At 51.4% G+C, this 12,755-nt stretch overlaps 5 protein-coding genes across 5 annotated transcripts; 3 read left to right on the top strand and 2 right to left on the bottom strand.

Annotated features, from left to right (window-relative positions):
• The first annotated feature begins 328 nt into the window (after positions 1-328).
• Positions 329-1,404, top strand: B0T23DRAFT_18240 (ankyrin repeat-containing domain protein). Its single transcript, XM_062833090.1, has 2 exons — positions 329-723; positions 794-1,404. The coding sequence occupies exons 1-2, from the start codon at positions 528-530 to the stop codon at positions 1,189-1,191; spliced, it is 594 nt and encodes a 197-aa protein (XP_062697126.1). The 5' UTR covers positions 329-527; the 3' UTR covers positions 1,192-1,404.
• A 1,334-nt stretch (positions 1,405-2,738) lies between these two features.
• Positions 2,739-5,818, top strand: B0T23DRAFT_18270 (fungal-specific transcription factor domain-containing protein). Its single transcript, XM_062833093.1, has 2 exons — positions 2,739-5,728; positions 5,793-5,818. Exon 1 carries the CDS (start codon positions 2,841-2,843, stop codon positions 5,649-5,651), a length of 2,811 nt encoding a protein of 936 aa, XP_062697127.1. The 5' UTR covers positions 2,739-2,840; the 3' UTR covers positions 5,652-5,728; positions 5,793-5,818.
• A 102-nt stretch (positions 5,819-5,920) lies between these two features.
• On the bottom strand, positions 5,921-7,513 carry B0T23DRAFT_401085 (uncharacterized protein; the record flags this gene model as incomplete). The annotated part of the gene is made up of 2 exons (XM_062838551.1): positions 5,921-7,360; positions 7,418-7,513. The coding sequence occupies 2 exons, from the start codon at positions 7,511-7,513 to the stop codon at positions 5,921-5,923; spliced, it is 1,536 nt and encodes a 511-aa protein (XP_062697128.1).
• A 2,701-nt stretch (positions 7,514-10,214) lies between these two features.
• B0T23DRAFT_18282 (uncharacterized protein) lies at positions 10,215-11,847 on the bottom strand. Its single transcript, XM_062833095.1, has 3 exons — positions 11,239-11,847; positions 11,036-11,147; positions 10,215-10,957 (listed from the first exon to the last, which is right to left on the bottom strand). Exons 1-3 carry the CDS (start codon positions 11,611-11,613, stop codon positions 10,575-10,577), a joined length of 870 nt encoding a protein of 289 aa, XP_062697129.1. The 5' UTR covers positions 11,614-11,847; the 3' UTR covers positions 10,215-10,574.
• On the top strand, positions 11,848-12,510 carry B0T23DRAFT_18277 (uncharacterized protein). Its single transcript, XM_062833094.1, has one exon. The coding sequence runs from the start codon at positions 12,083-12,085 to the stop codon at positions 12,416-12,418; it is 336 nt and encodes a 111-aa protein (XP_062697130.1). The 5' UTR covers positions 11,848-12,082; the 3' UTR covers positions 12,419-12,510.
• Positions 12,511-12,755: the final 245 nt, after the last annotated feature.

Here is a 12,755-nt window from a genome sequence, read left to right on the forward strand (position 1 = left end):
GGTTGTCTTGTTTTGGGAAGACGGGAATGATGCCGAAGAGAGATATTTTGCTGCGAATAACATGTTTCAGTGCGCAAGAAGACCTTTGCAGAAGTCCATCCGTAATATTATGATGACCAACTGCTGAAGAGACACTTGTAAGTAAGAGTGTTCCAAGAAACGAGCGGACGACGCAGTGCATAAAATCTGCCGTGGTTGCTGGGTAGAACACAGTACTGCTGTGAATGGGGTAAAAGAGACAGATTCGGAAGGTGGAGCACAGTGTGCAGCTGTTGTATGTTGGACCGTGCACAATTTGGGCCAAAAAATTTACCCCTCCAAAAATTTTGCAGAGGCAACGACAGCAGGGTTTCTCTCATGTCAGTTGTTGATTTCAGTCTGCCAGTTGCCAGTACTCCCAACAATACCATCCCGTTAGGCTTCTCATTCGAACATTCCATTTGCTCGGCGATATCCAGCATCAGACATCCCTCAATTTATTTAACCCAACCAAGTATATCTACAACCCTACTATTATCACCATCAACATGGCCCCTCAGTTGAACGAGGAGGAGATTGACGATCTCATCTATTTCGCCCGCGCGGGTGAGAAGGATGACTTGTCCACCACGCTCACTGAGCTTGCCGAGAGGGAGAAGGTTTCGGTCGCAGAGATTCTTGCAAGCGCAAAGGATGAGGGCAAGTCGACTTGCTTGCACATGGCGGCGGGCAACGGCCATTTGGGTATGTGATGAAGACCCTCCACTCATGCACATGTGACAGTGGAATCCTCCAAACTAACATCGTCGACCAGACATCGTCACCCTCATCCTCTCAGAGTTCACCTCCCGGCCAAAGGAGGAGAAGCAGGCGTATCTTGACGCCGCCAACGAGTACGGCAATACTGGTCTTCACTGGGCCGCTCTCGGCGGCCATCTCGACGTGATCAAGCTGCTTATGGCAGCTGGTGCGTCGCCGGCTCTGGCCAACGACAAGAACTACGTGCCCTTGGACCTGGCCAGCTTTGGCGAGAAGCACGACGTGGTGGATTACTTCCTCGAGCAGGCAGGTGGTCTTGAGGACAAGAACACAGCGGAAGGCCTCAAGGCCGCTGCTGAGGGTTTGAAGGTGGATGATGACGGAAATGTCGAGTTCAAGATGTCTGTTGGCGACACTTCCGAGGCTTCGGGTTCCGGCTCGGCGCAAAAATAGGAAATACGAAGAAGGACGGTTGCTGGGGAGACTTGAGGGTTCAGGTGTTGGATGATACCACATAAACACGATTCATGGCATTTGTTTTTCTGTCTTGTTAGGTGCATAAAATTGACGGGTATAAAACGGCAAAGGTATTATGGGCTTGGGATGACGAACCCAAGCGTTGAGATATCTCAGTGCTTACCATTTGATAAGACAGAATAGTAAGCGCAGAAAAAGCGCAGAAAGTCGTTTGGATCTCTCGTCAAGATAGCTGGCGACCAAAGGGGGCACATGAGGCAAATACCGCATCATAGCATCAGTGTCCAGGTCTTACTGTGGCTGTATGGCTCACATATTTTCTGCTAGCGTGCGGCTCACATTGTTATGCAGTAGGTACGAAGGGGGCGACCGCCAACAGATTAATAAGAATTTGAAGATAACTCACAAGGCTTTAGTCTGACATGAGAAAGATAGAGTTGGAGGTGTCGATATCAGTGGGTGTTTTGTCGTAACTACAGCTGTAGTGGAAATGATAAATTAAAAAAGAAAGAGTGTCAAAATACCTCCAAGACATTGTATGGTCTCGATTCGTTCAGCTTCCCACCTCCCAAATGAACCCCCACGCCCGGCCCAAGTGAAGTCAACCGCGGTGAGGAACGCCATTTGTGGGGCTTGCTATGGTAGTACAGTACCTCGCTGAACCTCTGAAGAGCAGGACAGCTGTTGGGGGCTGGAACAAAGTGGCCAAGCTGTGGTATTGGCTACAAGAAAAACTTGGTTTGAGGGTCCATTGCAAATAAACGAAAAGGACTAGTTTTTCATCAGTCCTGAGATACGTAAAGTGATGGGATTTTATCGGAATCAACCCTTAATCTCAAGAAGAGAATGAAGAAGACTTCAGTTGACCACAGTCACCAGTGTGGGTACACAAACCCACTCTCCGCACAGCTGGATGTGGGCAAATGTGGGGTCAGTGACCCTGATCCCTGACCGTCAATTGGCCCCCGTCGTGGTCGCTTCTGGACGGTCCGGGGGAACCTCAAGTGTGGACAGCGCTGGGCAGGCTCAGCAGGCGGGCACGAACAGAGAGTGGAGGTCGGGGTATCGCGATCGATACAGAGACGGCCAAGCGACCTCGAGGCGTTGCGGTGCTTCTTTCTTTCAGTTGGAACTGCCAGGTTCAGATACCTATTTCCACCCTCAGTCCCTGCTGCCAGCCATCTTCTTCAGCGCGGCGGTTAGGTACCGTAGTTGTGTGGTGGATGTGCAGTGGTGCAATGAGACCTCCTTCTGCAGCGCAGCAGTTGGATTCGGCACTCACTTACCTAGTTTATACCCCACGCGGCCGACAATCCCCAATCCCGATGTGGAGGGCGAGTGAAAGATTCGTCCCGTCCAAACAGCTCTCGAGCCCCGTCGTCGTCTCTTCCGTGTGTTCTCCTCCACCCAGCTTTTCCATCGAGTCGTCCACTTTGTCCTCCGTTCCACAACCACACGCCCGTCTCCACCACGGAAGCCATACGACGTCCGATTTCCGTCATGACCAAGAGCAGCCGTCTCAATTGCTAGCAAACGACATGTGCATACAGTAATGAGCATGCATTCCTAGCTGTACTTCGCGATTGCGCATGTAGTGGGTGACACCTCACCTCGCCCAGCCAAACATGCCGGTCCAGCAACCACAACTCCCGCTCCCCGACGGCCCCGGCCCTCATGCCATGGGAACCGCCACCGGCACCGTCCTCCCTTCTTCTACCTCCGTCACCTCACCACCCCCCGGTCCGGCGTATAAGCGCGCAAGCCGCAAAGGCGCGACTAAGCGATTTGCCTGTAACTATGAGGACTGCAACAAGGTGTATTCCAGGGCAGAGCATCTCCAACGCCATCAGCTCAACCATGATCCCAAGGAGATATACCGATGCGATTTTGCCGGCTGCGAACAGCAGTTCGTTCGTGCTGATCTCCTGTCACGCCATCGAAAACGGCATTCGGCCTCTTACGTTCCAAGAAACCGCGTACCTAGCTTCAGCACCCCCAAGGACCATCATGACCTGCCCACTCCAGGCCAATCAACCTCCTCTCAGGGCCAGACGCCCGCCTCGTCCACTTCTCACCAGGTAGCCATCGAGTCTCGCTCCATCTTCCAAGGTGCCCCCCATGATGCTGCCATCCTTCTCATTCCTGATTCCCGCTCGCAACAACCGCAATCGCAACACCAGGTTCTGCCGTCTCTGCAGCATCTCCAGTTCCACCATCAGCAACATCAACAACAACAGGGGCACCATTCACACCATCAGGGCTCGTCAGCCATGGACCAGCATGCGAGCCCCCACTGGGCATCTCCAACAAGCAACATATCTTCTGCCCATGCTCTTCCGCCAAAGAACGGGTTTTTCCAACAAAATGTAAACCACGGCCATATAGCCGGCCAACAGCCGCCCCTTCTACCATACAACCCCAATGTTGACTTTCCCAGCGAGGACTTGGCCAGAGAGAACTTCGCCGTCTGGTTGTTCAACCCGCAAGACTACAACTGTGATCTCAGCGTCTCCCATCTCCCATTTCTCGATGGCGGACTAGAGTCAGCATTGAACAACAACATTCATTACGATTATGACTCCATCACCAGCGGTCGCTCTCAGGTCGATAGTACCCCCACGCGGGTCACCGAGTCCGATAGCGATTTCATCACCGAGGCCCGGCTCCAGGAACTATCCAGCCTCTTCTTCGCATATAATGCGAAGCAGTTGAGATGCAGGCCCAATAGCCTGCGCATCACAGAGGTTGTTGACAAGAGTGGCTGTGGAACTATGCCGGTCCTAAATCTCGATATGACGCGCGACTGCTTACAAGAATATTGGGACCATGTGTCGGCTCGCCTCCCCATTGTTCACCAACCCACCTTCTCTTACAATAAGTGTTCGGTGTACCTCCTCTTAGTCATGATTGCGCTAGGCGCTGCGTCGCTTCGCATGAGAAACTGTGGCGACTGCTACACCCATTACGACGTCGTTGCTGACATTATCGTCCTCGGTGTGCGGTTGGATATACTGGGCACGGAAGAAGCAATTCCGCCTATAGCACTATGGGTTGCGCAGGCGTTAGTCTTGCTCGAGTTCTACGAGAAGCTCTACTCGTCCAGACTCCTACACGAACGAGCCCAGACCTACCACCCAGTCACTCTCAACCTGCTACGTCGAGGAAGTCCACTCATCGGCCGCTCAGGGAGCGAATCGCCTCCTGAACCAACCGGCTCAGCAGACTATAACGGCAACAGCACTCAAAGTGTCACGAACCTGGACTCCCGGACTTGGTGGTCTCGATGGGCGCAAACAGAGTCAATGCATCGCGTTGTCTTTGCCGCATTCATGCTGGATATCACTCATGCAGCAATGTTTGGCCATAAAGCCGACATGGTGCCATATGAGATACAGCTACCACTACCATGCGATGATAATCTGTGGTCGGCTTCGAATCCCGACAATGTCCGCCAGCTCGATCAAAACCTCCGAATGTATGGCGTCAAGCCAGTATCGTTCCTCGAGGGGCTAAAACTCGCAATTCACGGCAAAGAAGTCATGACCCATTCATTTGGCCGCATGATCATCATGTCAGGTCTCCTCAGTGTCGGTTGGCATCTTCGACGCAAAGAAACACACAATCTGATGGATCTTACAAAGATCCCCAACAGCAAAAGTGACAGCTGGAAGATGACTCTGTTGAGTGCGTTTGATCAATGGAAGGCCTACTTCGACAAAGCCCAGGGGTCTCTAGGAGGGTCAAATATGGTTGATCCCATTGTACCCTATGCCGGTTCAAACGGCCCGATACAGAGTGCCGCAGTGCTCTATCATCTGGCGCAGTTCAGTTTGTTTGTTGACATCTTGGACTGCCAGATCCTAGCCGGCGCAAAACGTCTCTTGGGCAAGAAAATATCAGATCAAGCCTACCTCAAGGTTGTGCCCAAAATGAAGGCCTGGGCAAGCATGCCAGGTACTCGTCATGCGATTCTTCATGCCTACAAGGTCCTCCATTGTATCCTTGTTGACCCACGTGGAAACAAGGGCGAGCAGAATTGGCAAAACAAAGGCCACGGGCTTCCACCGATGACTATGCAACCATACTCTTGCCGTAACGAGCCTGATCCGCACCGGCCATGGATCATGTATTACGCTGCCCTAAGCATCTGGGCCTTTGTCCGTGCGTCTACACTTACTAGTGCTGCGCCCGTCTCGAGTATTACTTCTCGCTCCAGGAAACCCGAGCAAGTCAACTTCAATCGCGTTGCCGCTTATCTCTCCAAAGTCGCAGCTCTGTCCGAGTTGCCGGAATCCGCCGCAGCTGGCCTCAAGGATGGGTTGCCTGAATTGCTTGACGTCCTGTGCTCAGTCCTCTACGAAGCCAACTCGGAACTTCTCAGAGAAGCATGTGAGCGGCTCACATGCTGCAAAGACATTCTTACCTCAGAGCAGTGATGGTGTTATACAAAGGGGCAAATGTTTACTGCACTTAAGTGGAACGGGGCACATGGCACATTCGGAAAACAGTGTATGTATGCTTCGTTTCTATAATGTGATTGGCGGTAAACCGAAGCAGTGATCTAACCATCTGTGAAGCTTAGAATCTTTCGACACACGAATGTGCATATAGGAGAGCTCAGTTGCACCGGCTAGCTGGTTACTGAAAATCCCTCGTGAATCCATGCCGGATAACCATCGACTGCGTTTGGCGGTGTTCATATCAATCACAGCTCGAAGTATCCCCTCCACAGCTTCCGCAAAATGCCCTCAGGATCCCACTTCATTGCGACTTGCTTGAGTTTGGCGTGATTGTCCGCTCCATAACTCTCGAACACGTTTTGTCTGTTACCGGCGTAGTTGGCGTAGACAAAGCCATGACTCAAGCCCCTGCTCTTAGCAAGGTCGTTGATTTTACCAATCACTTCCTCGGAGCTCCTCTCCATCAAGTCGTCAAGCGCACTATCCGCCCACTGTGCCGCCACCTGGATCAGCATCAGGGGGCCATCGCTCTGCTTCAGACCCAGCGCGTTCCCGCCGTTTGCCTCCATGGCCTTCAACACGTTGAGTGGGATAGCTTGGTACGCCAAGAAGGGAGTCACCGCAGTGCCATTTGCGGCCTCTACAAGCTTCTCGACATGGTCCTGCCAGAGAGGCACGATGTCGATGAGAAGGGCAGGATCAGTAGCTTTGACTGTCGTATCCCACCATGTCTGGCGGGAACCGTACGGAACGTCAATTTCACGAGATATGGTCGACACGTTGTCGATGGATTTTGACTTCGTGATGGTTGGCAGGGACTCGAAAGGCACGAATACTTCGGGGACGGTCTCATGGGCACTGTCCGCTGTGTTCGGCAAGTCTGCGTGGAACAGGTCGCTAATTACAGCGTAACCACCCAGCATATCCATATGCGTCAAGACCATGTAGCTGTGGGCCTTGTTGTCGCTTGGCATGCCGTTGACTGTCAGATTCTGATATGCGGCAATAGCGGAGGCGTTGGCTGCGCCAGGGATTATGAGACTGCTGTGCCATATGTTACCGCCTGGTTGCTCGTACGCTCCCATATCGAATCTGGTTACGATTCCAAAACTGGAGCCGCCCCCGCCGCGCAACGCCCAAAACAGATCCTCATTCTCAGTGGGAGAAGCATTGACGATGAGTCCGGACGCGAGAACGACCTCGTAATTGCGCACGTTGTCGCATGCCCAACCGTACATTCCAGAAAAGAACGATATACCTCCGCCGAGAATCAGACCGCTGACCCCCACGTCAGCCACACGGCCACCCGCAACGACAAGCCCCAGTGTATCGAGGGCCTCGGAGACGTTGATCCATCTGTTTCCAGCGCCAATCGATACCGTCTTACGATCCGATGACACGTTGAGGGTGGTGAGATACATCAGGTCGACGGTGACGCCGCCATCAGAGTTGGAACCGCCTGCGAAAGCAGTGTGGCCGCCACCCTTGACGGAGAACTGAGTGTTCAGTGAGGCAAGTACCTTCATGGTCGCCGCAACTTCGAGCGTATTCTCAGGCGCCACGAAGCAGGCGGGTGCGATGTTGTCGGTCTGCCGGTTGGACCAGTAGTGGTTTTCTCGGGCATATGTGGGTGAGTCGGGATAGTTAACGCGCCCATGAGGGAGAGCAAGATCGATGGCTCTGCACTGCATGAGGATAATGTCAGTATGGATTCAGATTGCAATAAGATGTTGGGGTCTTACTGCTACGTCTGATGACGGAGACAACAGAGTGCAGCACCCTGCGGTCGCGAGGGAAAGGGCACCAAGCAAAATCTTGCTAAAGCTTGAGAACAGCATGTTGAGGGTTGGGGATGGTGGTTCTCAGCCTTCCATGAGTGGATGAGAGAATGAAAGATAGCAGTAACTATGCGGGTCGAGGGCTGGGGTTTTTGTAGCTCGAAATAACGTTCCACGAGGGAAGGAATCTCTCCCCATCTGCATCCTCGCTTCCGTCCAAGTTCGAATCATGCAGTTTGATAGCATTCATGGCGAACATGGGATGGAAAGCTTTGCCAAAACCAGACATATGTTAAGAATCAGGCGCAGGCGCCGGGAGGTCTGGAGTAGCCATCAAGACTTATGTCCAGAATTTCTGATCACCACCTTCACCACTCCAATTTACTACCCGTTCACCGACCCGACTAGCTCCTATCCTTGCATGTTCCAAATTCGGGGCGATTCCTCTCCCCCTCGCCCGTTTCTTGTCATCACTCCATCCCAGAAATCCATGGGTCTCTCACTAGGCTGACGCCATCCAAGAAGATACCGATCAAACCCGCAAGCACACAAGTCAGATCACTGCCCAATTACATACATATGTTGTCGGTTTTAGCTCTTAAGAGGCGAAGAAGCTAGCGTCTATTATCCCAGATGGTCGGGTCCGTTGCCATTAAACGGCGCTGGTGTCAAAGCTGGTTGTCAATGCTGTGCACTACGCAAGCTGGTGGGGTTAGCCAGGGCTGTTCCACGAATCAATCTTTTACATGCGACCTAGAACACATGTGAAGATGCGGGACTAACTGTACTATCGGGTCACTATCAAAATATCCATTGTTCGAAATAGGAATGTCGATGAAACTTCAGGACCATGAACTACTACCTTGTTGTTGCGCTCGGATAAGAGACCGGAGAAGTGACAGTGTTACGTTCCCCTCATACCTTTATCACCAAGTGCCATTGAGGGTTCAATAGTGTCATGATGAAACGCATTTCTCTGCAAGTAGCCTTTCAAGGATTGTAACTTGTTGGACACGACACATATCACTATGACCCTTATCATACGAACAACGTGGAAGCTAGGTAGGTTAGTAAAACCTCGAAGCCGTGTCCCGGCCGGGAGTCCAACATGCCCGGTGATAGATCCACTTAAGGCCCGGGACGGAGTGTTTCCCGAGGAGGAAGTGTATGAACTAGAGAAACCTGAATGGAGCTAACTACTGTAATGGGTACGTACCTGTATACGATAGACATAAACACACCAATGCACTTTTCCGCCACTCATACAACGCTCTTCCTCTGTACCCTTCAATCTCCAACCAATGCCAAAACCCGGCGCAAGAGCCGAAGAACCGTTGTGGTGGCTCGTCCGAGACGAAATACTGCATAGTAGATGAGACCAACCACCAGCAGGTTAGAGAAACCAGTCCGCTACCGCTCGTCCAAGGGAAAAAAAAAAAAAAAAAAAAAAAAAAAAAAAAAAGGGCCGGTTGCGAGACAGTCATAGGAATTAAACGACGATTCGGGAATACATTGGCCAGAATCCGATTTGGATATTTTTATTCAGGAATTGCCTAGAACTCAAAATCAGAGGTGTTACCAAGACGCTTAGATGCGTAGTAGGAGTCTGCCCAAGGTATAATATCAAAGGTCTCAACTATTTTGTCCAGCACGAGGGTAGGTTCTGAGTTTCTGATGATTGCACCAGCACGACACCTTCCATACCTCTACACAGTGCGACCAGCTAGAATACTTGCTCGGGGACAGCAGCACGTGGAAGAGAGAGAGGGTGACTGAATGATGGGAAGTGTCTCTTTTCACTTCCGCCGGACTGTCAGCTGTATTTGCACTTGACCGCTTGCTGCTTGGTTTTCTCGACTGTTCGGATGTCGAGCTTTGCGATGGGGATATCTGTTGTAAGAAAGAGTTCAATTTGCAGGGTGCATTGAAGTTCATTGGGTTTCCGAGACTCGTCGCAACCAAAGTAGAGTTGCCCGTCAAGTCAGGTCCCCATCTAGGCTCGGCAACTGTGGACACGCTCAGCTTTCGCTTCCGAGAACGGCATGCTAAGTTGGTTCCAAAGGATATCACGAATCTGTGTCATATCTGTAGGGTTGAACCGCGGGTAAGCGACGAAGTCGTCCTGTCCGCTGTCCCTAAGACTATGGACCTTGCCGGTCTTGATGTGGATAAGGATCACACTGTTGGGATACTACGAACATTTGGCGTGCATCCAATTGTTCAGCCCCCCCTTCTCGAATATCTTACAAGCACACCATCCACCAACACTTCCTGATATAAAGTCCGGTACACATCGACACTTGATGGACTATGACAGAAACCACCAGCTGCCGAGTTTCACGACCATTGCGTGGAAAAAAATGGTTATCATATCTCCAACAATCGTTTAAGGCCTTCAAGACTGGAGGATAGTCCTTTGTGAGAGATGGAACCGGTTCAATGTGTTGAGAGTTGATGGGGTGGCACTCAAGGTTGGGAAGGACTGTGCAATTCAGGAGCAGGGGAGGGAGAAGGGGGCGGTTGTCCTAAGAAGAAGTTATTGGTAAAGTACCTACCTTTCTAAAGACGCGGCGCCAAGGACCAGGGCAATCATCACGGTTACATTTTCGGCTGGCGTAAAGAGTCAGGTGGAGGTCGTCCAGTGGGATCTAACGGTGCCGGCACAAACGGGTTTGTTGGCGAGCGCGATGCTGTCGGGTGATGTGTGAGTTCCGGTGGTCTGCAAGGAGCTCAGTCGTGTGGCCGCAGCGAAGATATACAAGGCAGATGCTTCATATTTGTTTAATGACTAGACGATGTGGTTGTCTAAGCTGCAAAAAAGCCGCGGTGTAAATCTTTTCCGTTTTTCCTTCTCTCTTTCTCATTCCCATACTCTTTTCCTTGCCTTTGTTGCATGGAGTCTTGTGTGATTACTAACAAAACAAGGACAAACGACATATGGAGACCAGTGGGATTTTGACTTTGACAGGCTCATCATCCGTAGGCAGACGCTGGATGCGGTGATTATCCGCGTGCGGCAGGGAACGGGAAATACATGAATTATACTCTGATAGTTTGATCAGAGGTATTGGGGGTATCATTGGTGTTTTAGTTAGTGTCAAGGGGGCCTGACGCGTAATACTCATGGCGAGGTTGGAAGTTGCGCAACCACTTCTTTCTTCTTCCCCCAACTAAAAGGTCGTGATTTGGCTTTCCTCTCCTGCATCACAACCTCCTCATGTGCGTCTGGTTCTGGTTCTACATTTCCCCCAAAGACAGGGCTGATGCTCCGCCGAATCTCCTTCACCTTTAGGAATTTCGGGGTCTGCCAGTCCTTGTTGGCCAGTTTCTTCCGCCATGATATCTCGCTGAACTCTGCGAGTAACTTGTCTCTCATATCCTTAGCAGTGTTGATATCTGTTCCCAATTTGATGCCTAGCTCAAGGAGGAGGTGAGAGGCGAAGATTTGGCAGTTGTTATCGATCAAGCCATACCTTGGCTTCATCTGCTTTATTGCCTTGTTGCCTAAGTGGGTGTGAGCAGGCATTGTCTCCTATGGTGATTTGTTCCAAGGATATACTGGAGCCACTTGTTCGGACTTACTGGCTGCTAATACTGCTTGATCATTCCACCTTGTCTCACCAACTTGTAGCTTGTTCGTCCACTTCTGTGACCCGACCAAGCCATGCTGGTTTACCACTGTGAAGTCTTTCTCCTGTTTTGATGCGTCAGTATCTGTTCTTTCTGGTTCCTGGGCCGTCCATTCATCCGGCTATCCTTCGAAATTCCCATCACATCATACATACCATCCACAACTCATGATAATAATCCGCATCCTGATCCCCCACCAATACAGCCCAGTGATTTGTCGGATCTGGAAACTCGCCCATTTCCTTGGTGATAGCTTGCCCCAGTCGCGTATGCTCGGCGAATAACACCCCTAGGTTGTCCGCCACGGGATGCCAAGCGATGAAGACTGGTCGCTTTTTGCAGTGGTGGTGTTCTCGGCCGGGCGGGATGATGGATGGTAATGCGCCCAAGCCGATGATGTCGGCGAGGGCGTACTGCACTTTTAACAGCAGCTCATGGCGATGGGTCGCTTCTGACTTCGTTTCGGACGGCGCGACGGAGTGCGAGTCGGAGTCACTGCCGCCCCTGGAAAATAGGTCTCTCATATGCATCTCTCAGACTGATCTTGTTGTTGACGTTGTCGTTTATTACTGTCGTCCTTGTTGTTGCGTGTGTGCAGTGACGTATCGTTTGTGAGCAAGCCCTTGGTGGCTTCCATACCCTTCTCACAGCGTCTTCGAGATGGAGATATATCGTTTTCCGACAAGAACGTTTGGCAAGATTGGCAACGCCAAGCCACGCTGTTTGAATGATGTGTGTTGACGGGAAAGATCGATCCTTTATACCCTTGAGGTTCTTACTCTTAGTTTCCGAAATGTCTCACACGCTCACAGCTGAAAGAAAGCAAGTCAGGAAGTGTGGAACAATTCCCACTAGATCCGCGGAAGTTGCGGCACCAGAGGCATTCCAAGATTCGGCTCGCGGGAATGGATCACTGATCGTTATGTCCCGGGGGCGCAATCGGGGGATACACTGCAGTATGTATACTCCGAAGTGCGGCGATGCACGGTCAACAACACCATGTGGCGTATGCAAAATTACCCAGGCGTGACGCGCGTAGTTTTGTGGCGCAGTCCACGAAGCCAGCTGATCATTTTCAAGATCAAAAACATCTTGAATCTGCCCGGTCATCTCATCGCCCATTCTGATGTTGTTGCTCTGCCATGTTTGTCGGCATGGCAGGTGTTGAGCAGGACTTTTTGGCGCAAAGGGTTGGACAATTCAGGGGCAAGACGGGTTAACTGTCTAGCGCCTTTCAGGGGATGGCAAGAAAGCCCAGCCCAGTGGAGGTCCACAGCAGCGCGGATGATGACTTGCATCAATGATTCACCAGTTGTTGTTACCAAACTGAAGTGAAGTCTTTGAAAACTGGAAGCCCGGCCTGGAAGTGAAATGGGATAGAAAGAACCTAACGGCACGAAATCCAGAACCCCTCAAGTAAAGGCAGAGGTAGAGGTATGTAGGTAGTGTAGTGTAGTGTAGCGTAAGACGCCCCTGTCCGCCATGTCCGCCCCGAGATTTGGTGGAGAGATAGGATCCTGGGCGCCTAGACCACCGCCCCAGGCACTGCAGATCTATCGTTGACGTCACATGTTGACTTTACACGACCTCGGGCTTCCTTTCAATAACAAACTCCTATTTCGACCTCGACTAAAGAACAACACGCAATTGACATAAACAATCTCGAATGCTC

This window comes from Neurospora hispaniola (genome assembly GCF_033458365.1).
Source record: "Neurospora hispaniola strain FGSC 10403 chromosome Unknown B0T23scaffold_1, whole genome shotgun sequence".
Classification (NCBI taxonomy): domain Eukaryota; kingdom Fungi; phylum Ascomycota; class Sordariomycetes; order Sordariales; family Sordariaceae; genus Neurospora; species Neurospora hispaniola.

What these genes read in the sequence shown, in the direction of transcription:
- B0T23DRAFT_18240 (XM_062833090.1), top strand. Translation starts at nt 528, where the DNA reads ATGGCCCCTCAGTTGAACGAGGAGGAGATTGACGATCTCATCTATTTC. An exon ending in GGCGGGCAACGGCCATTTGG is followed by an intron (nt 724 to 793) that starts GTATGTGATGAA and finishes ATCGTCGACCAG; the next exon opens with ACATCGTCACCCTCATCCTC.
- B0T23DRAFT_18270 (XM_062833093.1), top strand. Translation starts at nt 2,841, where the DNA reads ATGCCGGTCCAGCAACCACAACTCCCGCTCCCCGACGGCCCCGGCCCT.
- B0T23DRAFT_18282 (XM_062833095.1), bottom strand. Translation starts at nt 11,613, where the DNA reads ATGCATATGAGAGACCTATTTTCCAGGGGCGGCAGTGACTCCGACTCG. An exon ending in ATTATCATGAGTTGTGGATG is followed by an intron (nt 11,148 to 11,238) that starts GTATGTATGATG and finishes GCATCAAAACAG; the next exon opens with GAGAAAGACTTCACAGTGGT. An exon ending in TCAAGCAGTATTAGCAGCCA is followed by an intron (nt 10,958 to 11,035) that starts GTAAGTCCGAAC and finishes ACACCCACTTAG; the next exon opens with GCAACAAGGCAATAAAGCAG.
- B0T23DRAFT_18277 (XM_062833094.1), top strand. Translation starts at nt 12,083, where the DNA reads ATGTGGCGTATGCAAAATTACCCAGGCGTGACGCGCGTAGTTTTGTGG.